A 27,066-nucleotide genomic window follows, 5' to 3' on the forward strand; every position below is an offset into this window, starting at 1 on the left:
TTCAGTCAGAAGGGGAGCCTGCCTCTTCATGGCGATTAGAGCCTACCTCTGCAATGTCTAACTGGACTTTCTGAGTGCATCAAATTATTCTGAAGGTCATTAAGGACAGCGTGTCATTAAGAAACAGGCTGATGGAGAAAGATGTAGTCTGCAGTCACTGTGGAAAGAGTGTGTTTCCTTGCTTTTGGGTCTTTGGAGCTGATGGTGGGAGCGACCAGAATCCTGACCTGGAAAAAGCCATTGAAAAGGTGTATACAAAGGAGAATCAGGCTAATTTGTTTGTCTTTAATCTTTCGGACTGGAGATGAGAGGAAAGCACAGGTTCTTTGAGGCTGGAAGCCTCTGTCCGTAAGAAAGGGGAGGCAGTGTGGGGTCTCAGCAGGCTGCAGGCTGTGCCTAAGGGACGAGCTGAAGGGAGTTTTGGAGAGACATACCCTGAGAGGACCGAGCATCTCTGCAGGGCGTCTGAGTGGAAGATTTGCTGTCTTTGGGTCCATAAAGGGCAGTCAGGTGGGAAGAGAGGAGAGCAAAGGAGAAGGAAAAGATGGGAATAGCAGCACCCCATCCATGCCACAAGCTCTTGACTGGGTGACTGTGGTGCCTGTGGAGGGGCCCGCAGTGAGAACAGGGGAGAATTGCTCATGCTGAAGCTGTTTGACACGAGATTAGACAAAGCACTGGGGTCTACCACAGGAATAAAAGCCTCCTGCATTGATGGAGAATGTTTGGCATCTGTAATTTTATTGGTTTAATGATCAGCCTTTATGATTGCTCATGTTACTTCATACCTTTTCTAATCACTCTGAAGCGCATTGCAGGCCTGAATTTTTTTGCTGAGGTCCCGAGCGTACTTCCCGTGAGATCAGCGTTGGTTTTGCCATTGACTTTAATGGGATTATAATTGAATCTTAAGTCAGGTAGCTGTCCTTAGGCTAAGTAAACAATGGCTTGTGTAGCTGGGGAAGTTGGGATAAAACAAGAAAGGGGGTCAATTTACAGTACTTTAAGTGCACGTTTCTGACTCCCTGTGTGGACAGCTAGAATAGGCTACCTTGCACCTAATACATGCCAAAAGTGCCTACGTGGAGAATGAGCGCATGGAAACTAGTATGCTGTTAATTCAAACGCAGTCTGTGTTTTAGTGAGACTGGCTGCACAAGCCCCGAAGGGGCAGGCAGTCAAGGAGCGCATGATATGAATGAGAGCACAGGGCATTAAGGAGGGCATCACTATCTGAAAGCATAAAAGCACTCTGAGAAATGAGCGCAGTAAAACTCCTCTGTCACTGCAGTGGAGGTTCAGATGTGTGGTTGCAAGCTGACTTGTTGTGACCCCAGCTGTAAGCATATTCTAACAGCTGCGGCAAATTGCTAAATCATTCTTGGCTAATGCTGACATCAAATTATCTAAATAATTTTTGTAAGGTTATCCTTTGCCATAGGGACAAATACATAAGTCTTTATATGCCTTCTGCTCTATTCCCTTGAGCTCTGTTTGTCTTAATTTTAAAATAATGCACTATTTCTTTGGCATCTGAACTGTTCCCTTCATTACTCAATCTTTTTTTTTTTTTTTGTCCGATAAGTCAACTTGCAATTAATCCAGAATGCTGAACTTGTGACTTTGCAGATGCCAACACAGTAAGTGACTGCGATATCATCACAGGCATGAGATAGTGAGTCTCTGGGGAGATCAAAAAGAAACCAAGATGCGAGAAAATGCTGCCGTTATTATCTGCAAGCGGGTTAGCTCAATGTCACTGCAGCAAATTCTTTGTGGTTACTGGAAGTCATCTCTTAGTACCAGAGAGCAGTCCTGTCCCTGAACATCAGCTAAAGAACATCAGTAAGAACATTAAAAACAGATTAAAAACAAACCCCAAAATGCTTAATGCTCTTAAGTCTTTGATTGTACTATCATGGCAATGTACTGTGGCAGTTTTCACTGGGATGCATCGTTCTCTCTGGAAAAGTAGAGCACAGCATTTGGGGGAACTCTACTGGTATCAAGGAAATTGTTTCTCTGATATCTGTGCAGCTGTGCCTACACGTGCCTGTTGAAAGTTGTGCTTTTTCAGTCGATCTGTCATAGGGACCTGACAGCAAAAATGTGTCGCTGACGATTTTATTTGCTCGCTGTCCATTAATGATTGTAGTGGAAGTAAAGTGCCTGGGCTGAACATGCCGTGATCTGCTTTCACCAGCGTTCACAGTCATCGGCACCTCTCCAGGCTGCCGTCAAGCTGCCGGGACGCATTACTGCAAATTACTGAGCAACTCTCATAGTCTTCAGGTGCTGCTCAGGGCTCAAGAGATTCCAGCTCCAGTTTTGTCTAAATGCTGGCAACCTGCCACGCGTTTATGTGTGCTTGACTGCAGAAGGTCAGAGGATGACCCTGAAAGCCGTTTGGCTGTTTCTCGCTCAGAACAGAGCTGGGGACATAACTCACCTGAGATGCACTCTTGCATGAGGGGCTGGATCATTTGATGGGTTTCTTTTGAAGCCCTGTGAGTGGGCAGGAGCTGCACAGCTTCTGGGCTGTGCCACTGAGCGTACCAAGTGTTCAAAGCACATCAGGTAGAGGCGAGCTCCAGCAAGGAACCAGAGGCTCCTCATTCAAAGAAGGCACGACGATTCAAGGATTGGCACGAAGGAAGGTGTTGCTGCCCATCTGGATGCGAGGACTGCACCAGGCTGGCAGTGTCCATGCCACGACAAGCAGGAAGGAACCACATTGTCAACTCACACATGCGTTACAGAGCTGGTCAGCTGCAGAGGAAAAGCCCTCCTGGTCTCTCTGTCAGGCATGGAGTAGCCTCCTTGCTGTCTGCTGGGACGGATGTGGTATGGTACCCCTAAAGTCACTGCTGGAATGGGGTTGCCTGCAGGACTCCTTGTCTGGATTGGGAGCTAAAGGAAAATACGCTTGAGCTTCCAGTACTATTTCTAGAGACTTGCTGAGGCACAGCATTTGTCCCCAGATTTCTCAGCCTCTAACCAGCCTGTGGAATGTCAGAAAGCTGGACAGGGCTCCTATTTTTACAAATGGGGAACAGAAAAATTCATTTGCTTCTAGTATCTCCCCTCATGAGGAATGCAAGATGGGCAGCAGCTTCTTGGCTGTGTTAGGCCATCAGACCAGCCGAAATCAGCATGTTTTATGTTTCTACATGGGCTCCTGGCCACCTGTATAATGTCCATCTGTTGAACTGGGCGTGATGCCTACCGACACTGTGACCAGGTCATTTGAATGAGGCACGGGTTTCCAGGAGGTGATGATGTTCCTGAAGGACAGTTTGCAGTAGCGTGACAAATGCTGTCCCTTCTGCCTGAAGTCCCTCCCATGCACCACTCTCATGGCAGTGCTGTTCACTGCTCGTTACTTTAAGGCATTTGGGGAGATTCACCTAGAAGAAATGTAAACGTGTTGTGGCAATGATAGCAAATGAATATTCAGAGACAGTCCCTGGCCCTCTGTGACTGTATCTGAGCAATTTTAATGTATTCGTCTTAGAGCTGCGCAGTGCTTTTCTGTGAATGGTGAATTTGCTGAAAAATGCAATTTTAGAATAACCACATCTCTTTGCCATCTGAAGTGAAATTTGTTAACTAGCTGGAAGTGGGAAAGCACATGGTGAAACCGGCTTCCAGGTGTGACAGAGGACCTGTTTCTGCCTTCCCCTCAGCCAAGGTGCAGGGACCCCATTGCATCAAGCTGTGTGCTCAAGTTCCCCTTACTGTGAAAGGAAGTTTGAACCTGCATCTCCCACCTCCCAGGGGATGTCCCAAGTTATGGGAAGGGGGATAGTCCAAAAGCCTGCTGCTGGTCTTATTCTACCTTTTGTAAGGTTATTAGAACAGGGTTTGGATACTGAGGCTCTGAGCACCTAGGTGAATATTGAAAGTATTAAGCTAGGGATTTTTTTTTTTACCCTCAGTGACTGTGTCTTGATGGAAATGGAACAAGTTTAATAGGATGGACCCAACTCCTCTACCTGATAATCTGACAGGTTGTCTTGCTGCTCCTTAGGAAGAGAGGATGGTAAAGCCTGTTTTGGGGAACACATTGTTAAAGGTCTGATAGTAATGGAGTGAGGGGCCCCATATGAGAAGGTACAGCCAGACAATTAATTTCTGCCAGGGCACCTTGGTCTTGGCTGGCCTTCTACATTCAGCTGTGTCTTGTCTATTTCTACAGAAAAGAATGACAGGTGCAGTAAGTTATGAAATGATTTTTATTGTTTTGTTTTGTATGTTCAGGTTGAATTGATTTCTTGCTTGGAAGACAGTGGCTTTGTCTACGTTAGCAAATAGCACCATGCAGTAGGAGCAGATCTGCAGAGCAAAACAGTAATGAAGGCCCAGGCAGATTTCAGGGGGTTTGCTTCAAAACAGCTTTATTCTAATCCCGCTTCAAGGAAATTTTGAAAGAAACTTGTAGCAAATCAGGAGACCAAATATTGCTTGTTGAAAATGTCAACAAAACCTTTCAACTCACTAGGAATATTTCAAGTTTTCTGCCAAAACAAAGACTTCAAAAAACCTGGCACATGTTCCTGAGACATTTCAGTGCTGTTGAAGCTGTATTTTTTGTTGGCAATTGTTTCAACTGAAATTTTATGTGGAGCTTCTTGAGGTCATCTGGCATCCTACTTAAACCTGTGTATCTTGCTGTGTGTGTAATTCTTGCTGTTGTTTCAAAGAGGTCTATATGCAAAATTAATCTCTTCATAACCCTTTAAAAAAGGTATTCTTATACCTATCTCTGCCTGCACCAGAGAAAGGAAAAGAATCCAGTGCTGCTGTCTCAAGTTTTTTGTTCTGACTCCTCTGCTGCGTGACGATGAAATCAGTCATGACACACGTGCCTTTGCTGCAGGAAACTGAGAGAGAGGAGGCAGCAGCAAGGGCAAGACAGGCACTTGGGAGCTGAGAAAAAATTAGGGATCACATGCAGGAAAGCAACCCAGCTGCAGTGAAAGGAGTGTGTGTGAGGCTTGTGCAGAAGGGGCTTTTAATGTAGTAAACTTTGCCTGCATGCTGAAGTCTACAGATACTGTCACATGGTAAAGGTGGAGAGGACTTATTGGTGCTCTGCAGATTACATGGACTCTGGAAAGAAAGCAGATTATTGAGAGTAAATCATAGTGACATTCTCATGCAAAGGTACCCTCCAATGCAGTCAACACCCCAGGACAGCAAGTGTTCCCATTACTTAGCAAGTTTGTGGTTTAGGTATTGGATTTTACCCGTGGCTCTGGCTGACCTCTGTATCAGTTACATCCAATGATACATATTTGGGATAATTAATATTTTACTGAAATGTGATTTGTTTAGTGTCAGACATCAGGACAGGTCAAAACATCAGTCCAGGTTTTGATGTATGTGAATGGCATAGGATTTCCTGCCAGATACGTCATTCCTCTTGGCATATCCAGAAGCCTATGGCAAGGAAAGGTCATAGTCTTGACAGGATACTGGTTTTGGAGTAGTATGTAAGTCTAACATCAGGGATAAAATAGACATCGGCAAATAGCTATTGGCAATTTAACAAATTGTAACCTGATGTAGTTTTTATATCAAGAGATGAGAAGACTATCACATTAGAGAAATAACCTGTACATATACATTGCCCTCCTCAAAGTTGCCAACTAGTCTCTCCTTTAACTTGCATGCTACAAATACCAGGTGCTTTTAAACCTGCTCAGTGTGTAATTCACCACAGTCACCAACTCTGAATATTGTTTGGTGCCTGTTGCTAAATTTTTGTGGTGCCACTTATCCTAAACAGTTCATTGATTTCTGTTTTATTGTTTGTAACAAAGTATGTTCTTTGAGATTTCTCTCAGTTCCGGAACGAGAATTAACTACTTCGGTAGTACAAGCTAAATCGCTATACAGGCATAACAAAAACAATTCTTACAAGTCTTACAAGTTTTGTAAGTCCAAAGTTTCTGTTTAAATATTTCTTGGATTTGCTTGTTCAGCATGTAACTTGGATTCTTTTTTAGTATGCCTTTAAGAAACAAGAACAACATGGACTTTAAAATTTCTTTTGAAGGTTCCCGTGCCTGAAAAACTAAGTCAGGTTTTGGACAAAAAGAAAAAAAGGTCACAAAAAATTATTGATTTTCAGGAAAACTGTCAGTGTTCATTCAGGGTTTTTTGAAAAGATGAAATCAGAAACGTTTTGTTTTCGGAAGTTAGCGGGATACCAGATAGTTGTCAACTGTCTATTCAGGTTTATGTTTTTAGAAGAGAGGCAGTGTCAGACAGTCAGAAGTTTGTCTGGATTTTCTCTGGGCTCAAGAAAACTGTGCAGGTAATTGTAAATATGTGTATGAAGAGCAGCTTTTAGCTGGGTTTTGAAATGACTGGGAAAACCTATGTGTGACCGACTTGTTTTTCTCTGTTGTTTTACAGGTTCCAGAATCTGCTGTGGTCTCGAAAAGCGTTTGTGGACAGTGTGAAGGTGTATAACCACAGCTACATCTACATGCCAGCCTTCTCGATGAAGACGGGGACAGGACCCTCCCTACGTGTCTATTACACCCTGGAGGACTTCGATGCCAAGCAGGCGGTCCTTTTCGCCAACCCCAATTTCCTGCGTGACATTGGCAAGTTCTGGAAGGGCAAAGGTATCCACGCCAAACGGCTTTCCACGGGACTTTTCCTAGTCAGCGCCGCCCTTGGTCTGTGTGAAGAAGTAACGATTTATGGCTTCTGGCCGTTCTCGGTGGACCTGCACGGGAAGTTTATTAGCCATCATTACTATGACAATGTCTTGCCTGATTCTGGATTCCACGCCATGCCGGAGGAATTTCTACAGCTCTGGTTTCTTCATAAAAGTGGTGTACTGAGAATGCAGCTGGAACCATGTGAGGACCCTTTAATCCAGTCTTCTGCCTGAGGATCGTAGGAGTTGGTTTGGGAGATCCAATAGTTTTTAATTTCCATGCTCTCCAGCAGAGAGTTCTGTTTTCTGTTGATTCTTTTTAAAGGGAAAATAATCGTGGATCTGCATGGACCATAAAAATGCTACCTGAAGGCCAAATGGAATACGTCCTTAATGTATAGTGCTTTATGGAACTGGGACAGGGAAAGTGAATCTCTCCATTGAGTCCATTCAGCAGCATTGTGAAAATAATGTCAGAAGCAGCACAGCTGAACTTTCTGGGGAACATTTTTAAATGACCGATGTAAAAAGGGCATTAAGGCTCGGAGAGACACAGGGCCACCCACAAGCTTTTGCTGACAGTGCCAAATATGACTGTGTTCAAAAATTCATTTCATTACAGATTGGCACAACTTTCCTTTTTCCTTTTTTTTTTCCTCTGTGTGGGGGTGTGTGTGTGTAGGAGAGCATGTGTGTGCTGTTGACTCTCTTTGTTTCTTTTCTTTTTCTTTTTTCTTTTTTTTCTTTTACTTTTTTTTTTTTCCCCCAATGGAAGGAAAAGGAAAGGCTTAAAAGCCCCAGGAGCTGAGTACCATCAAGTCCTCCTAAGACTCTTGGGGGCAGGAAGGGTGCTAAGAATCTGGTTAGAAGAATGTCCTAGGAATGCCCTGCTACTGAGTATGGGTGGACCTACTTGCTGTAGGTTTTATCAGAATAGTTTAGGTCATTGCACTTAAAGCTATGCTAATGCTATACTGTGGGCAAGAGCTGGTTAAGGGAAATTGGTCTGCGAATAAAACTTGTGTTACAAAACCAGTAGTGCAGTGCAGCCTGGTTTCAGCTGACCTGCTGCAAGATTTCCATGGTGACTTTTGTAGCAGGGATGGTTCCTGACCTGTTTTGCTGTCCAGCCTTGGGGATTAATTCTGTATTCATTTGGACTCCAGATGTTCATTGACTGTCAAGGGGATCTGAGGTGTTCAGTGGAATGCAGAATGAGGTTCTTCATTTGCTTATAGCAGAAAAACTAGAGAAATGAATGTAAGCGTCATTTAAAATGAGTTGAAGCTTTGAAAAATCCTTTCTCTTCGTGTGACTAGCTCTTCTGCTTGGATTGTAACGTTAGCCTTAAAGACTTGTACTTTTTTCGCAAGATTGTCTCTGGTTAAAGATAGTCTGAAAAATAAAACAGCCTTTGGGAGCACTGCAAAACTGCGTAGCCAGCAAGAAAAAAGTAAAAAAAGAAAACGGCAGGCCCTTATGTAAGGCAGCCTCTCTCCTCGCAGTGGGTGAATTATGTCAGTGTGTGCATTGCACGCGTGCTGCTCCGGCCAGTGCAGTGCCTGAAGGACTGTTTTATTTTGGGTTATTACTTGGGCAGCAGATGGTCCTATCGCCATGTAAATGAGAAATCTTTTTGTTTGTTTGCTTTGGTTTAGCACTGTAGGACAAGAAGAGAATATCAGCTCGGTCCACGGTGAAATTTCAGCTGCAAGATGTTATCAACATTAACTTTAAAATCCAGATCAGTGTTCTCTTTCTTATCCTTCCATCATTAGTAGCTGAAATTCTAGTCAAAGTGTTGAAACAACAAAACTGTCATCAGGTTTCCACAACAATTTCCTGTGCTACCTGTTTTAGCTCCAAAGTGCTAGTATTTTGGGGGATGTGTCCTATCATATGTTGACAATGTCTCTCTTTGTAGGCTACCAGGTGCAAGTTATATAGATGTAATTTAAAAAAAAAAAAGGCAAAATCCGTGGCTCTTCTTTAAATATGAATAATTCAAATATCTATGTAGGACACTGGAAAAAAAATCATGTTTTGCTTTTTAAACCTATGTTTCATAATAAAATCTTCTTTCTAAATATGGATACTCCAAGCATAAAGTGGGCACTGTTCCGTAAGATTACAGGGCAGTGCTAAATTGTAACATGGAGATTTGGATTAAATAGTGTTCTAGAGATTGTTCTGATAAAATCCAAATGTGCTTCTATAACCCATTTTGTCTTTGTCCATATTTTTGTTAAAAGTACAGTCAACACACTGATGGAACCTCACTTGATAATTCGTTCCCTTTTGTTATGTTTATCTATGATGTGGGTACTCGGTGAGGAAGGATTTGAAAGTAAAATATTTTCTTTATTGCTTGTTATGGCAGAAATTTTACTGAGCTGCCTTTCTTGGAGAAGAAGAGGCGCCTGTATGGTTTCTATTGTATGCGTCAAGTTTTGCACTTTTTAGTGCTTTAAAGATGACGTTATGTGTGAGAACAACAGTCAAAATATGGTGAGCTAACATGGCACTTCAGCAGGATGCCAGCATTTCCGTGGGGGTGGGAGGGAACGAGGAGAGTAGGGGGGAACTGCCTCTTTCTTTGCTGGTCATTTTTTTGTATTTTTTCCAGTCCTTGGGAATTTAGTTCTGAACCCCTCTGATGGCTCTCCAACCCTTTGATAATCCTTTTTTCCATGTCTTGGGAAAATAATTGGATTAGAAGAACAAGAGAAAACCATGTATTTTTGTAGGAAAACTCTGTGCAGTGTTTCATAATGTCTGGCTTGTTCATGTTCAACCAGTGCCCTGGGTATCTGGAGATGTTGTATTCCCCACCTCTGTAAGACTGAGGCAGACTGAAGCTGTAGCCTGTGGTCTTTGTGAATCCCTTCTGATGTCTGCAGTCCTGACATTTGCAAGGAGATAGCTTCCAAAAAATTATGGGGGTAGGAGAGACCCAGGCTGTGTGTGAGGTGTGACTGATGTTGGAGAAATTGATAATTCTGGCTCTGTTCACATTTATGTATAGTGAATATAACTGCATCTTACAAAGACGATGACATTTGATGGGGAAGTAAAGGCTTCAATGATAAATAATTTTCTATAACTTCCAGAAAACTGGCAGCTGAGGAAAGAAGAGAAATGAAAATAAATGCCCCTTTTGAGAGAGCAAAATCTGTTTTAGCTGGCTGACTTGTCAGTCGATGCAAATACTGGCCAGTGATCAGCCTTTTGCCCAGCAAGAAAAAAGGGATGCAAGTGGGAACGTGAGAGTATCAGCTGCCTGACAGAAACGGTGGAGTAAATATGCTCTGTCCATGCTGCTGCTCAGCATGAGGCTTGCCTTGTCTAAATCTAGGAAGCGGGGGGGTACGTGTATAGGATCATCGATGTGAAATATGACATTGCATGCAAGGGCCTAAAGTTGTATCCTTCTTCAGGAGGGAGGTCACACCATGGGATAGGACCATACTTCTGCTTAAATACAGGCACAGGCAAATCCAGGAGGCTAACTGTAACTGTAACCATGAGAAATCAGCATCTTGCAGTCATGTCAAACTTTGGTCAGAGTGATTATATCCATCCACCTATTGATTGATTCCAGTCCATTGATGGCAGTGCCCTTAATCAAATCTCATTGCTTGTGTTGCTATATTTTCCTTGAAGTGAATTGAAATCTTAATGTTTATTTTGTTAGTGACATTCCCTACTCTAGCTTCTCTGTTACTTCCACTGCCAGTCCCTGAATTTCTCTGATAGTGCAGCTAAAGCTGCACAAGTCTTTGCCAGGTTGAAAGCTACTGCAATTCATCTTCAATAAGAACTAGTTCAGACTGGCCAAATGATTTTTTAATGTTCCTAGTTATTAATTTTATCATAGAGGTGACAAGGTACAGAAGCACTGGAATCATTGCTCTGCATAGGAAGGCATTGCCCCACATATGTAAGTAGAATAAATTAAATTCCTTAACAAGAGCTGTGCATGGAGGATATTCAGTACTGAAATCGCTCTAGATAAAATCTTTTTGGGGTTGTATATGCTTTTGAGTAAATCAAGACCAATTTTTGAACTTGTGCCAAAACTATGTAAAACTTCTCCTTCCTGTTGATGATGAAGCCTTTGGAGCTCCTCCTAAAACAGACAAGCAAAATAGAAGCCAGCAAACTAAAATCAGAGAGAAGGGGTGCGTGTGCTTGTCAGAATAAAAACATTTATAATTTTGGCACAGACCTCGCTATAATACTAAGGACTCTTATTCATGTATTTGAATGTTGTATTTTTATATTTTTGCTTAAATGAAGATATCAAGTTTGGGGTGAACCAGCTACAAAAGTCAAAGGTCCAATCCTCTGTTACAGCTTAACTTTTGTAGAATATAGAAATATTGGCCGTTTGGTCGACTTGACTACTTTTACCTTTTTGTTAGCTTCATCAAAATGCTGTCATAACATACATTGCTGAGTTTGCACCTCTGCGGGAACTGACACTAAGCAAAGCATCTGCTTTTTTAAACTGAATGTCTAAACTGTGGTAGTTATGTCAAACCCTTCCTTTATACATCTTTGTGGAAACTGGTTTAATATCTGGCTCACCCTTGCCTGTAATTAATGAGAACACGAGTGAAGAAACTTTTGATCTAGAAGTGAGGATGATGAAGGAGGTGAATGCTGTCTCACCCTTTACTGCCTGCTTTGGTTCTTTTCTTCAGCTCAATAGAGTAGGAAGTATTGGAAGAAGTCCAGGTTACATGAAGGACAAGCAGTTCTTGAACGGCTGGATGATGCTGGAAAAAAGGAAGATCAAATCAGTGGTGTAACAAATTGGAGTGTAGCAATTCTTGAGAAAGATCCCCAGTTCTAAGCAACTGTAGGACATTTTCATCTGGTAATGACTGTGAAAAATGGACTACCTATGACCTACCGATGGTTTTCTGCAGGACGGCAGCAAAGCAAAATGCTATGAGAAGGGGAAACTGATTAAACAGAAAGGGAAATAAAATGGAACAAACGATGATGAAAAAATATGTCTTTCCCTTCTCTCCTGCCACTCTCCCCAAAACACATACATAAAATGGACTAACCAGCTATTATCCTGAGTCACTGGCTCCTTCATGAAATGATACGGTGGGCTTTCCATTAGCTGATACTTCCTAGTAAACAAAATTCATCAGACCTTGTCCAGAAATGCCTATTCCCCAGCTCCATGGCTGTTTGGGGGATGCTCTGGGGGGCTGTGGCTGTCCTGGGGGGCTGTGACCTCCCTAATGGGACCTGCTCCTAATGTCATGTGGTTCCGTAAGATCTTCCTCTGGGATCATCTGGACTTGTATTTGTGCCCCAAGAAGTCAGCCTAAAGGATCTCTCTGCTCTATCCTTCCTGGTGACCATCCTCCTTGGGGTTAGAAGTGTGATTTAAAAAATAATTTTGAACCATCTTTTCTTCTAAAGTGTTGATAAATCCAACAAGAGTTAGCTCCAAATTGAAAATACAACTTCAGTTAGGTGTTGATAATTCCATCACTGGAGAACGGAAAGAGGATGGAAGAAGGCTGTGTTTTTCAAAGCGATGGTTGTAAAATAGCTTCTTTTTCCTTGAATTCCCAGATTTTGTCACTTGGAATCTATCAGAAGTTTGACTTTTTGGTAGTTTTGAACAGAACAATTACTACAAGACTTAGTGGCCTTTATGTTAAATATTAGCAAACTCATTTTCCTAAGTGTAACACAAATACCCGACAGGCGGCTTAACCTATTCTCCCTAGCTGATATTTCTTTGGCAGCAATGAGAACTTAAACAGCTACTTGTTCCTCCCCGATTATTCATTTTCTTCAGTTTTTATTACAGCAGGTTGAGCTCTTCAGCTTAATGCATATACCTAAAAATGAAACTCCCTCTGTCTTTTCAGCTGTAAAAGAAATTAAAAGTTGTTAATTGAAAATGGTCGCATAGGTTCTCTCTACAATCAGGAGAGACAGGCACCTCCAGATGGTGATTCGTGCTTTTTCTGAACACGGGCTGCATTCCGAGGTCTCTGCAGGACTGTGAAGACAGCCCAGCTGGGTCTGTAAGGCTGAGCTGTGCAGGGCAGAGCACAACCTTAAGCGTTTTCCCTAGGGGTGTATAGTTTGCTTGCGAGCGTCCGGCTGTGGCTTTGTCAGGTGCCCACCGATGCTGTCCTGACTGGTGCTCAGGCATCGCGCGGGGCGGGGGATGCAGCTCAGTGACCTGCTCCCGGTGGTCCCTGCGGATGATGCCAGCCCGGTCTGAGAAGTTCAGCTGTGCGTTGAGTTCAGCCAAGCCTGGCGTGCCGCTTGCGCCTGGGGACAGCAAGTAATCCTCACCCGTGTGAAGGCAGCAGGTACGTTCAGGGCAGTAGCATGTAAGGATAAGGCTGTTGACTGCTGCTGGGACTTGGCAGTCACCAGGGTTGCTCCACTGAGATCTGCCATGGGTATGATTCAGCAAGTACCATTGCAGACCAGGTCCTAGATAATTACCCGTGGCAAGGTTAGCCCTCTCCTGCTTCACAGTCAGAAGTGCTGGGCTTACTGGAAATGATGGCAGCTCATCCCTTTGGAGACCAGCCTGCTTCTTGCCCTGAAACACTTTTGATCCCTGGCAAGTCTCAGAAGGGCCTATTAAAACTGCATCTTAAAATAATCTACCTGTACTCCCTGCTGTTATTGAGTTGGTCAGCTTTCTGTTGAGCTGAATATTTATTCTGTTTGGGTCCTTGTAAGGCAAGTGAACCTTTAGCACTCAGACCACCTGGAATTTACTGTGTTATTCAGTGTCTTCACCTTCCAAGTTAAACTCTTTTCTTTTAGACTAGATTTAACTATTGTGAGTGAATCCAAAGTGAGTATAAGAAAGCAACACCACAAGTAATTGTTCTCTGGGTTTATGAATAAGCTGGTGTTCAATAAAACACTAAAGTACCTTTTGAATAGTTCCTGTTGATTTCTAATTGTATATTCAATGAATTGTTTTTGCTCAGATGGGGCCTATAACAAAGATGAGTTGCATCATTTTCTGTTTATTGGAAGGGAGCAATTACAGATGCATAATATATTTTAAGCTAAATTCTTACCAAGAAGTTAGGGAATCTACATATATTCTGTGAGAAGCTTTGTTATTGTGTGATTACCTTGGTAGTAAAGGAAACATTTTCACTGAAAATAGATGCACAGAGGAAAAGAGATTTTGATTAGAACAGTATAACCTTGGAGCACTGAGACCCAGATTCAAGTCCCTGCTCGGATGTCTTTGACCAGGATCTCAGTGTACTGCAAGAGTGCCATAATCACAACTTCTTTTTCTTCTCTGCATGTATTAATTTTTGTAGAAAATGCTTGAACGCTTGTTGTATAATCCCTATGTGCGCTGAAAAGAAACACTCCCTTTTTCAAGAGCACAAGTTTTCTTTTTGGATACCCATAGCTTTTAGTATGTGGAGCAAAACTGACAGAACATGTTCGGTTTTCAGGAGAACGCTGTTTTGGAGTAGTCTGGCAGGGCTCCTGCAAACATGTGAGTTGATTGCTGCCTCCTGAGCTGCAGCGTTTCAGCAGGTGACACAGAGTGTGCTGCACTCACAATAAAAAAAGATATTTTAGCCGCAGCTCTGCCTGCTTGATGTCTCCCATATGCTGAGTGGTATTTCTTAGTTCTGCAAGGGTTCTTCAAGCATGGACTTTGGTCCTGAAGAACATACGTTAACTAATTCTAAAGGACTGGACTTTGAATGTACTGGAAACTGAAATGAGCATTGAGATAACCTGAAATAACTCCTTAAGTGTATCATTTGGTCACGCTGGATTGTTTGGCCTATTACAACACAGACCTGTCTGTATGTGAAAGCCATTTTATCTGAATATGAGACTTGTATCTATGAGGAGGTCACTGGAAGGTGAATGTCTGATGCTGCACAGGGCGAGGACTTCCAAAAAACACTGTGTTTTTATTTATACCAGTAATGAAATCCCCATTGAGCCAATATTGGATTAGGTCAGCATTCAGTGCTCTTGAAACTCCTACCCCGTAAGCATTTCCAAGAATTCTCCCGGGCACAGGCAGAAACAGTAGGTTTTTCTTTTCTTCGTGCGCTTCACCTTGCATTGAAAATGGAATGCAGTGTAAATCAGAACTCTTGTAGACTACCTAAATAATATATAGGCACACAATTCTATAAATATAAACAAAATAGCTGGTAGCCTGAGGTTTATATCTCAAACACTCATTAGTATCTTGAAGAATTACTTTAAAATCATTTAGTGAAAAAAAAAAATTGCACAAATTTTTACATGTGAAAAAAGATCCTATTTTTTTCTAAAATATACTAATAACTGAACAAACTCTATGCTAAGAGATACGTGAGTGTTTCCCCTGGTTTTCCAGTTATTCTGCACTTCTAGCTTTGTACTCAAGTCCATACTTCTGCAAAGCTTCCAATTTTAGACTGTTCCGTGTGGTGTCCTTGGATTAAAAATTAAATGTTGTACTCCAAATGTAGTCAAAAAAGAAGGAAAAACAAACTCAGGACAGAGGTTCAGATCTTCTGAAGTCTGTTACTGTTTATGTACTGCCATTTAGCTGTGGTGTCTAAAGAACTAGCCAAAGATCAGAAAAGAGAGAAATATGCACGATGACACAGTCTTTCTGGTAAAGATAAAAGGATGTAAGCACGTATTTAAATGCTTTGCTGAATTGGGACCAAAAATTATTAACAGATGTTAGGTCTTTTTCTGTTCGCTTCTCTTTCCCTTGGTTCTTGTGGTACCAGGGTGAAACCTGCTGTATTCATAAGTTTAAAATCTCCTCTGCACTACAATGATATTTCTTCTGGGCGCTAAACCTAAAAACATAAGAAAGAGACATAAACCACTTTAGATGTATTAATATCGAGTGCAAGCAGGCTTGTATGCAGTATTTCACATCTTCCTAGTAGTAATTACTGTATTAACTCAGAATTAAAACGAAGGCTTTCTTATTTCCGATACCACTTACCTCAGAATGTTTGATATCTTTCTTCCTGTGTTGGTTTCTCTGTCAGGTGAATGGAGATTATATTTAGCTCACTGGGAGACGTTTTGAGAGTTAGTTAACTCGTGCTTGGGAAGTAAAGTGAAAAAACAGAAATTTGGTAAAATTTGGTTTATCTGTTTTGAACAGTGAAAACAAGCAAACGAATAAACCTTTTTATTGGACTGAATTTATGCTTCTATGTTAAAATCCACCCTCATTGTTAGTAAGTACAATAAGGACATTACCTTCAGATAACGCATAGATTGTAGGAAAGTGAAAAGTCATGCATTTTAATGAGAAAAGGTTTTTCTTCTCTCTGCCCTGCCTTTCAATTTATAAGGCAAATTCTGTCCTCTCTCTTACTATTCTGGCTCCTGTCAAATCAATAGAATTGCCTACATTTTAACCAGCTGTCTGTTCTCAAACCTGAGGGAACTCATCCTATGAAAATTTTAAATTAAGATATTTTAAAGCAGTGCCAGATTATGCTACCTAGTTAAAGGTTCCTATTCTGTAGGCTACTGATTTTTTCCACGAGTGTAGAGCATGAGCATTTTATGCTATTTGTCGGTTGTTGTTGTAAGGCAGATATCTTACTGCATTTCAAACATCTGCTGCGCTAAGGTGTCACAGTCTGAAATCAAATCATGATCTAAGTCATGTTGTTTCAGCAAGTTGCATAGAAGTGGTCCATGTGCTTCTCTATATGTCAAGTATATTGTATGAGCCAAGTGAAAATGAAAAAAGGATTTTGCTACAGTGTGAAGCCTCACCATTGACTGGCTGTGTCTGGGAATTAGATATCCTCAAGTAATTTATTGTGCGTGATGGATCTGATGCCTGCTAATGTTTCCACTCATTGCCAAATAATTTTGTTAGACTGTATTGATATAATGATATGATCTTTCCCCCCTGCTATTTGACTGCAGTTTTTCTTTTCTGATAGTTTTTACAGGGAAGAAATATTGCTTTAGTCTCTTTTATTTTTTAATGACGATTTATATCTAAGGCTCAATTCTAGTCTCAGATGCTGGTTGTCTTAAAAATGTTGGTCTTATGCTTTTTTCCTGTGTTGTGCACAGTATCTTCATAACACTACGTATGATGATCAACAATGAAGTCTTGACAAATTATCTTCCTCTTAAATATTAAAAGTCTTTGAGAACTGAAAATTCTTCTGGCTTTCATAAAACCCAGTCTGGCTGTAAGTCTCTTTGGGTTTTAGCCTAAATTGCACACAGTCAAATCTTGAATCTTTACAATATCTTGGTGCACTCATAGTCAATCAGGCATCAGTAAAATATAAATTCATTTTCAAAATTGCTTTCAACCTCAGTGAAAAACAAGGAGTCTTTAACAAACCTTCTTAATAATGGCCTGTAACTACCATGGTGATAAAAATATTTTTTATTTTCATTTTATGTCTCATGGAAGTTACAAGCTGAGACATGGATATAAACAACTCGAATCAGTATCAGTCTAGTTGTCCTCTTGGTTTTGGTATGCGTATTCTTTCCAGTGACTTTATTGTTTTTCATTTTTTCTTTTGTTTGCATCTCAGTGAATACCTCTCAGATTCTCATTCAATACCTAAATTATTACTACATGTAATGTACAGGAATTGCACTCAGTAAGGTTTCTGTTCCTCTGGAGAGTTTACTAGTAGTCTGAATTTTAAATGAAGGGGGTTTTATCCTCTTCTTGAGGGGCTTTGGGAGATGCTCAGGGGTGCTGCCGGGGCTGTACCTTGTGCTGAGCAGTGGGGCCAGGCTGGCACAGGGATTTGGCGTAGTCCCGGGGCTGCCGGATGCTCACAGGCCGGCCGGGCGAGAGGAGAGCCGGCGGGCAGTGGAAGGTGATACGAGCCCCGGGATGAAACGCGCGGCGTGGTCCCAGCCCTTGCTTGCCAGAGGCTGAGCAGGAGCCGCTGCCGTCTGCTTCCTGCTGCGTGCTCCCTCCCCGGGACGTGGCATGGGGCGCCTGGTGCTCAGACACAGCCAGCCTCCCTGACCCTGCTGGGAAGGATAGGTTTGCACCTGAGAAATAGCCTCCCAGCTGGAAATTCATGGAGCAGGGTTACGTCATCCCCTGCCCTGCCCTTCCCGGTCCTGAGCAGCTCGTCACCAGAGCTGGGTGCTGGGAGCTCCCCTTGGCCGAGTGGCTCCGCGCTGTAGCCTCCTGGAGTGGAGCCAAGACATCTGCTGAGGGACGAGCCAGCAAGCGTCTGGGCCCTCTCAAAAGCAGAATAAACTTCAAATGCAACTGCTAGAGCAATCAACACAAATAGCAACACAACTCTTTCCTTTGTTGTGGAAGGGAAGACAGTGCAAAGCGTTTCCATGCCGTGCTTTAGCCACTTACAGGTCAAGAGCAAGAAGTCTGAATGTGCAAACAGTTTGCTGTAAAGTCTGATTTTTTCACCCTGAGCCTAGGATAGAAATGTCTCCTGTTTTCATTTAGAAACCTAGATTTTTTTTTTTAAATGTATTTAAAGACAAATATGAGTATCTAAGTTAGCAACTGAAATCTTGTAGAGTCATTTTCATCTTCTCCAGCTCTGGCAGTTCAAGTTAAACACAGCAATTCTGCCTTCATCCTGGAAGTCCTTTAAGGACATGTAAACCTTTGCCTTTCTTACACATACCAGACACCTTGCTTTAACCTGTGTCAGTGCTGGTTCCACCTGGCTATTTCTGAAAGCTCAAGAGAAAAGCAAACAAACAAAGATATGGAGGAAATTAAAGGTGCCTCGCTGTGATATTTTTATAGAGTGGTACATTGCTTTGATAATGAACTGTGAAATGTGGCATGCGGATGATGATGAATGTAAAAGACTGCATGCGTTTTTATTTGAATGTCGTGTCCATGAGCTGGATTATTAGTATGAGCTCTGTAGTGTAAAAAAGACAAGTGAAATGGAAAGGAGATTTCTCTAGCAGTTTTTGCAGTGAGCCACACCCTCTTTCATCTGTCTCCCTTTCCACGACCAGACTCAGATTCCTGTAACGTAAGCTTTACCGTTAGATGGTAATAAACAAAGTGCTCTCTTCCTAGAGTTAAATACGCTTCCTTCCAGCATTGTAAGGGAAAACCTATTTGCATTTCCAGCAGATCAGACTTCTTCCCAGGCGTGGGCTCATAGGGCTGCACTGGCTGCGAGATCAGTCGGGCTGACTGATGGTGCCTTACCATGTGTTTCCTGCCCACAGCATTCAATAGTCTGTTCCTGTGCCAGGAACATAAGTGACTGTGGTTTGGTATGGTTTGCTGCTTGCTTATGGCTGGAAGCTGAAGTGCAAGCTAAAATGCCATGAGCTCGCTTCCATTTCTTGTAGGCATAGACATGCATGCAACTTGAGGAAGGAGTTTTGAGCTTGACTAGAACAGAAATGGGCCAGGCAAAGGTTTTTCAAAATTATTAATTTTGCATTTACCTGACTGAGGTGTTAATGAGAAGTCAGTGATTTCAGGAGGGACTGACATTTGTTCCCTTATCCCCAAGTTGCAGCAATCTTGAAATACCTGCCCGGCCACAGAGGCCCGGGGAACCCACAGCTGGCTCATCACTGGGGTTATACCAATGCCCTGGTGTTGCTTTGGGAACAAAATAGATTATTTGAGGGCAAGCAGCCCCGGAAGCATTGCTTGAAGGGTCAGGATTGGCTTCTGCTTGCCTCCACCTGTAGCTGCAAGGTCCCTGCTCCCTGTCATACCATCTGCACATCTCAGACCTCCTGCTTTGTATCTGATCCTATCTGCAAGGCTGGCTATGAGAGAGGGCAAGCCTTCTTCCTGGTGGAGTGCTCAAGCAAGTGATGCTTGAATCAATGGTGAAACATACCGTACCATAAACGTATGTTTGGAAGGAGCTCGGTGTCTAGTTAAAACAAGCTGACTTGGGATCATTCTGTGGTTTATAGTAATGCTGGTATAGGCCCAGGCAGGACAGATGCAAGGTGTCTCCTGACTCTTTAGGGACTGGGCATAATTGCCATTTTTGCGCTCTCACACAATATTTCCAAAGGAGCAATGTGATGTGGGACTTCAGTGTTAGCTGGTGAATTTTGCCCTTACGTAATTCTAGTACTTTCATTTGCGTTCCTTCTTATCTTGCCCAGTTTATTGAAAAATGTGATGGTAATGTGGTAGTTCATTGTCTTGAGATGGTTTTAAAGTGGATAAGAAAACCATTATGCCTCTGAGGTTGCATACTTCCATGGATTTGTATTACCTCCAGTGACTGGCATGTAATATTTATTGTGTCATTTATGATGTATGTAAGCTTTACAGGCTGGATGTTGTGTCAAAATGACGTGAGCACTTGGGTAAACATCTCCTTGAATCACCATCATTTTGGCACGCCCAGGGGCAAAGGTACTTGTGTGGAGTGTGTTAAACATCACAAAGCGTGTTGGTGTTTAGAGTCTTGTGATTAGGGCTTCGATCTAATTCTCTCCAATGTAGCAAATGTTTGCTGTCGGCTAACACTGTTACAAGGACTAAGGGTTTCTTTTTCTTTGCCCGGCAATGTATTTTCTATTATGTCAGTAGAATTTGTTCATTTTCAAGTAGTGTGCAGTGCTTCTTTGAAGAATGTCTCTTTCAGGTGGTTTCATGGTGACTGTACCCCAAAATGTCTAGATGTCTCTCAATAGCAAAACTTGCTTTGTTATTGAATGTATTATTTATTAACAGTATCTTGTTGTCTTTTTCTAGTCGCATTTTACAAAATATGCCACAAGCATCTCATGTGATTTTTATAAGGAAAGTCTTATTTATAATATTCGTGCAAGTGGATGGAAACAAATCTCAATTTTATAGTAGTTCATGCCTTTTTTCATAGCTGCGGAGTCTTAATGAGCATGATCAGAAGGGACAGGCTCATTGTTTTGTTTAATTTTGATGGAATTTTTCAAAGATTATTATGTTATTTATAATTTGGATTTAATTATCTTAACAAATAAATATCTCCATTTTAAGAAATGAAAATAGTATTTGTGGGGCTTCTTTTTCTTCTCTTTTCCCCATTCTTTAACTCAGTATGTCTGAACAATCAAGGTCATTTCCTCTTCCTCTCTATGTTGTCCTGTATAGTCTATTGTCATGTCAAGATTTACATCCGTTGTCCTCATCTGATATTTCTGGTTATTCTGCTTACTCAATTCCTTTTCTTTGTAGCTTAGTCAGTGAGACAACTTTATCTACAGTGTTAGTCTGAGAATTAGCCTGGTGCTGAACCTGTACATTTTTGCCTTCCCAGAACAACCCAGAAACACAACTTAGGAATCCCAAGGAGACACAGGCATTTTGTCAAAGAGGTTCCCATTCTGCACGCGAATCAGTTTAACTGAATCCCACTTGCTTGGACTGGATGTTCCAGTGCTTAGTCTAATACCCACATCAGAGGCCTTGAGTACATTTTCTAAAGCAAACAGTGATTCTAGTATCTGAACATCTGATTGACCTAGCTTAGATATCTTTAGATTTTCAAGCCAGATTTTCCAAGTGCAGATTTTCTGTGCACAAGCCTCTTCAAGATAGCTGGAGTTTGACACTGAGTTCCTTTTAAGATTATGAAAATGTTCTCTCTTACTTTAAACCTCCCCACCCCCCTTTAAAACCAATGGAAGATATAGGATGAAATGGTTCTGGCCGTTCCAGGGACAGGTGGAGTAGGGTTCCCCAGCCTACTAAATGCAAAAAACCCCAAGCATCTCTGTCTATCTTCATTTTATTGCAAGAATTATCCATAACAAAAATGGCCTTTTCTAAGGGAAGAGGGGAAGACAGAAGCTCCCTTTCCTTTAGCCAAAATTGTTCTTTTTCAAAAAACTGCCAATTGAAGATGAGTGAGAGACCATTTAACTTCCAGTTTACTCAGGTGTGGGCAGATATAAATTGCCGAAGCCAGCTGAGGATGAAGTCCCAGTGATTATGCTTATTCTAGAAATCCTCAGATGATGCCTTAACTTTCCTTGGCTCTCTAGCACGTTTATTTCCTTTCCCTAAATGCATTTTCCTACCCAGTGAGTAAATGAGAGTTCCTTGTTCTTCTCATTTAATATTTCTTGGTTTTCAGAATATACCATCTCCATCTAGGTCACTCACTAGATTTCTTCCTTTGCAAGGAGGGACAAATGTCAATGGGGGCTCACAAAATGAGAATTCCCTGCCTCTGAGGACTTCTGCCAGGTGACTTGTCAATGGGTGGAAGCTTCTGCGCAGGGTCTCTCTGTTGTGTGCTTGCTTGTATAGTGCACATTAGCAATACTGCCTTGGATGGTGGGAAACCTAGGTCAAATCTCCAAGTCCTTGAAGCTACATTCACTTTCAGCTGGTGAAGTGCTACTTGAAAGCTATATCTTGCAGCTACTGTCAGGTTTTTCCCTCCAGAAGGGAATCGTACCTTAGCTATACCACTGATCCCAGGTATTTTTTTTAGCCCTGTGCCTCTTCTTCCTAGCCCTTTAACCTTGATAACCTAATATTCATTCCTTGTATGAAAATGTTCTGTGGAAAGGCAAAATGTCAACAGTATCAGTGCCTCAGACTCCCTCCATCTGGCTTTGAGAGGAGATGCTTGAATGTCACAGGGAAGGTCATTGCTGGGACAGGAGAAACCTACCCAATGCAGGAAATTCTCTTGGTATCTCACTTTAAATCCTCTTCTACCCAGATTTTGGGCCCACTGTCACATACCCAGCCTGGACAGCTTTGTGAGGGTGGTACTTCAGCACGTTGGCTTCTGAGTACCTATTTCCTTTACGTGCTTTCCCAGTTCACCTCTTCATGTCATTTTAGCAGAAGTGTTACACATCTTCTGTTGCTTGATCTGGATGTCTGGTAGAAAATACACTCCTAAATGAAAAGACCAGCTGTCAGTGAGAATTGCAGTGTAAGTATTGTGGCATTAAAGAGTATGGTTTAATGGAGATGTTCCCGTCTGGTGCATTTGTGCCTAACTCTGTTCAGAAGATTTATGAAGTTGTTGCATCAGGCTTTTGCACAGGGATCTACCAGTTGGCTGTGGCATGTTTGCTTAAGCCTGTTCAGCAACAAAGAGATTTTAGCCTCCATCAGTTAGCAGATGATGTGCAGCATGTGCTGTCTTCTTAATGACCATGGAAGTGGTTTATGTGTAACACGAGTAACAACTTCAAGTAGAAGTTTTCAGGAGAAGACACGTAGGACTTAGGAGAAAAGGGTTCACTTGTGATTTCTGCTACAGATTGCCTGCCTACCCCCTCAAACTGATTAACCACTTTATGTCAAATTGCTGCTATCTGTCAACAAGGACTAATTCTTCCCAGTCTCACAGATGTTAAGGTAAAATATTTTTAATGTATTTTGAAAAACACTAGCAGAGAGAATTGGCGTCTTGAAAGAAATGGGCTGCCCTGCCTATAGAAGTTCATCCAGTTGAATGCTAGTCACAGGTCACCATGACATTTTGCTTTGCCATAGCTGCTTAGAGAATATTTTAAGTGTACCACAACCATGAGAGGTTGCATTATGCCCATCTTGATTACATTGATACTTCATAAAGCGTCTTCCTGTATTGCCCACTCAGTGTGGTAATTAACTTCCCATCAGGTAGTGCAGCTTTTTCTCCATCTATCAAGCCAAAGGCCTTGAATCTTCTCTCCTCCAGACTAAGACTCCCCAGCCTATTTAGTTATTGTTTTTAATGAAAGCCATCCAGTAACTGTGATTATCCCTGTTGCTCTTCCCTGCGGTCCTACTTCCTTTCTTTTTGAGATAGAAGGTTTAGAATCCTATGGATATTAAATTATGAGGTTTCTTTTCACTATTTTCAGTGGTTGTCAAATCAGACCTTAAAAGCCTCCAGCTTTTAGCCTCTTCCCTGACAACCTCAAGATCTGCAAGTCTGGTGGGGTTAGCAACTGAAACGAAAATTTAGAATTAGAACATTTTTGTCTTTGTGTTTTCTTTAGAGTAAATGTTCTATTTAATTTCTGTATACATCTTGTGTTTTGATAAGAAGGCTTAAGATACCTAAAGCAGACTTCTATCTAAAGAGAGATTTAAATGGAAACCCTATCCAGTTGGATATTTTTTAGAAAGAATATTAGGACACAATTACTTTCTGTGAAAAGATTTACATGGGCTTCTTTTCTAAAGAAGAAAAAGAATTAATTTCATTACCTTGAAAGATACTGTGAGATGGAGTCATCGGCTCTGGTCCACTCTGCTACAGACTCCTTTTATTTTGTAGGCATTTAACAGGAATAAGACGGTAATATGTTTTAGTCCCTGTCGACCCAATTTGATCCAGTTCTCGAAAAGATCACTGTAGTATTTTCAATACGTTGATCTGTCAGTTCATCCACTTTGTACTTTTCCTTTACTATGTACCCATAAATGAGCGGAAAAACTAGGGTTTTCTTAATCAGTACCAGCAATGTAGACAACTTGCAAAATGGTTAAAAAATAGTCAAGCACATGTATCTACTGCCAAAGAAAAATTCAGTACTGCAAAAAAGATTCCAGATAATTTTCAGGCGGGATATATGCATAGATTTCTTGAAACTTTGTATTCACTATTTAGAATTAAAATTGGTGATACTTACAGATGTACCTGTTGACATTAATCTATACCTATGTTATTATACAAAAATATTTCATAAGATATAGAGTACTTTCCCAAGAAAGGGACCATTCTTCTACTGTGTTATGCAGGCTTACTACAAGAAAAACATTATAGATGATGAGGAATAGTTATTCAGAATCCCTGTTTTAGAAATGATCTGTCATGATACTAAAAATAAAATACAACTGTGTATGCCAAATCATCATCAGACTCTGTGTGTGGTGTTTAAATTTAAAAAGAAGTATTTTAAAATAAAACAAAGTACTTGAAAATCAAGTGAGTGTAACATTTTCCAGTAAGGAGGTAAGACTGAAAATATTCATGGGAGAGACAACACAAAGTTCAAAATAGTTCTATCACAATCTTTTTTACAATCCTATGCCATAACTGAGCATTTTTATCTTGGGTTAATGTGTTTTTGAGAGTCCCTTTTGGAATCTAGATGTCTCAAAAATTGTTTCATTCAAATTATTAAAAACAAGATTTAATTTGAAGGCTTCAACAGTTTGAATTGGAGCAAAAGCAATTAAAAAATCTGATAAGCCATCTATGGTAGATCAGGCGCTTTGCCATTCGGTGTTAACCACTTGCTTTCCTCACACTCCCCATCTCCAAATCTACCATTCATTGCCATTGTGAACACGTGCTGGCTACTGACAAATGCTCGATGAGAGAAACCACCTTTGGTGACATACCAGACATGTCTGGGGGCAGGGAAAGTGTGACAAAAACATGACAATGAAAGGAAATCATGAGTGACAGCGGTATGGCCTTAGGTTCATTGAGTGACATGGCACTTTTGGCTTAGATTGCATGTGGCTTGTCAAATGTGGTTTAGCTCTTGGAATTATTAACTGTCTGGATGAATAATTGTTAGAGATATCAGCCATCAGCAAAGTTCATGGCTGATAGAAAAAGACAAGTGCAAAGTTTTTCATGTGGGACAGACTCCAGCAGGCTAGGGTACAGTCTTTGTAGCAAGACGGCAATGATAACCACCATGTAGCGTAGCCAGGAGGCTGAGGTAGGGGATTTTTCCCATGTGAGGTAATCGTGAGTCTGCATCTGGAGTACTACATCTGATGTTGGATGCCCTGGTACGACAGAGATACTGAAAAATTGGAGTGACTCCAGAGAAAGGTGGTATGGCCATGGGGTGGGAACACAGGACACCCAAAGAGAACGGGGGCACCTACCCCTTCTTCAGCTTGAACAAAAGAAGTCTGCAGGGGCAGCTCATGGTGCTTTTCAGCTTCCTGCTGGGAGGGCGAGAGACAGCAGAGCCATGGTCCTCTCAAAGGTAAACAGTGAAAGGATGAGAAGCAACAGCCACAGGTTGCAGAAAGGGAACCTCCTGTTAGGTATAAGGAAAAAAATTTGCTGTGAGGGTTGTCGGACACTAGACCAGGCACACAGGCAGGCTGTGGGGTCTCCAGCCTTGGAGATCTCCACCCAGAATGAGACTGGACAAGGCCTGAGCAACCTGCCCAAACCTTGAAGTTAGCTCTGAGCTCCAGACATCCCTTCCAACTTGAATTATGTTGTGAGTACTAGGGATGTCAATAATACTGCTGTGTGACAAAGTGGGTCCCAGAGGGTCAATCCTAAAACTTGTCTGGATGTAGGATGCTACCGCAAGATGTGAAGCTCTGTTCCTTCACCCCTGTGACATGGGACTGCCAAGAGAAGGGCTTGCATTTCATTTCCTTTTCCATGAACTGCAGGAGACTTAAGCAATTACATCGTACCAGTATCATTACAAGAGAGGGCAGAATGTCTTCCTAAATCTCTTTTCCATTCCAGATAGAGTCATGTAAGAGCACTTCTTTGCATACCGTTGGCCTGCCTACTTGGAAACAGATTACCTGATGAGACTGCTGCTATTTCTTCGGTGGGGCTGTTCAACAGGATCTCACCGTTTCCTTTTGCAAGTCCAAATTTTCTTTTGCTCAAGCCTGACACGGAGAAGGACAACCAGGCGGTGTACAGGCGTCTATCTCCTCTGCGGGCAGCAGACGTTACAGGCTGGCGGGACAGTGCCAGGGTGGCTGGGACCGGGGGGATGGAGCATCTCCCTCCAGGTTTCTGTGGGGCGGGGGCCCCGGTTGGTGAGGGCTGGTTTTCCCTTTGTCTTCCAGATCCCATCTGCTCTGGCCAGCCCCTCTCAGACCTTTCATCTTTCCCAATTTTTTGAGTACACCACATTTTGCCTTCTTTTCCTCCGTTTCATCTCCTACCTCTTGCTCCCTCCCACTTCTTTCTGGTCTCCAACCTTCTACCTCCCTTCGGGCCCTGCCGTTTGTGGTGCTCCCTGCCCGCTCCCCCCGCTCCGGTCACGGGCTTCGCATCCTCTCAGCTCCCCGCTTGTTTCCACGTGGATCCCTACAGGCGTTGCTAAAACTGCTGCTCTGCATTAAAGATACTTGACAGACTGAGGCAGATGCTGTAGGGAAAAATGCCACAAAAGTAGCCTGGAGGAAGCAAATACTTTTTCATCAGTGCATATTTTGATGGTATGAACTCTAGAAAGCTCAGGGCAACTGCACTGAATAAAAAAGAAGTATAAATAACTATTTATTCAGTATACAAAGAAGAGATTACCGTTCGGAAAAAAATTTAAAAAGTATGTAACTCCCAGTGCAGGCGCACAAGGGAAGTGGAAGGAGCTGGGAGCTGAATGTTGCACAGACAAACTTAATTCTTGTATTTTCTAATTCTGAAGTGCTTGGCCTCATGATTTACTGTGCTTTGAATGTA

General features: G+C 42.0%; 1 protein-coding gene across 1 annotated transcript in view; it reads left to right on the plus strand.

Moving 5' to 3' along the window:
- ST8SIA1 (ST8 alpha-N-acetyl-neuraminide alpha-2,8-sialyltransferase 1) overlaps positions 1-20,613 on the plus strand; it is a 144,205-nt gene extending 123,592 nt beyond the window's left edge. The window contains exon 5 of the mRNA XM_075506497.1: positions 6,424-20,613. Coding sequence (XP_075362612.1) covers positions 6,424-6,910 — 487 coding nt within the window. The 3' untranslated portion in view covers positions 6,911-20,613. The remainder of the gene's footprint in view (positions 1-6,423) is intronic.
- Positions 20,614-27,066: the final 6,453 nt, after the last annotated feature.

The sequence above is a fragment of the Mycteria americana genome, chromosome 1 (assembly GCF_035582795.1).
Source record: "Mycteria americana isolate JAX WOST 10 ecotype Jacksonville Zoo and Gardens chromosome 1, USCA_MyAme_1.0, whole genome shotgun sequence".
In the NCBI taxonomy this organism is placed as follows: domain Eukaryota; kingdom Metazoa; phylum Chordata; class Aves; order Ciconiiformes; family Ciconiidae; genus Mycteria; species Mycteria americana.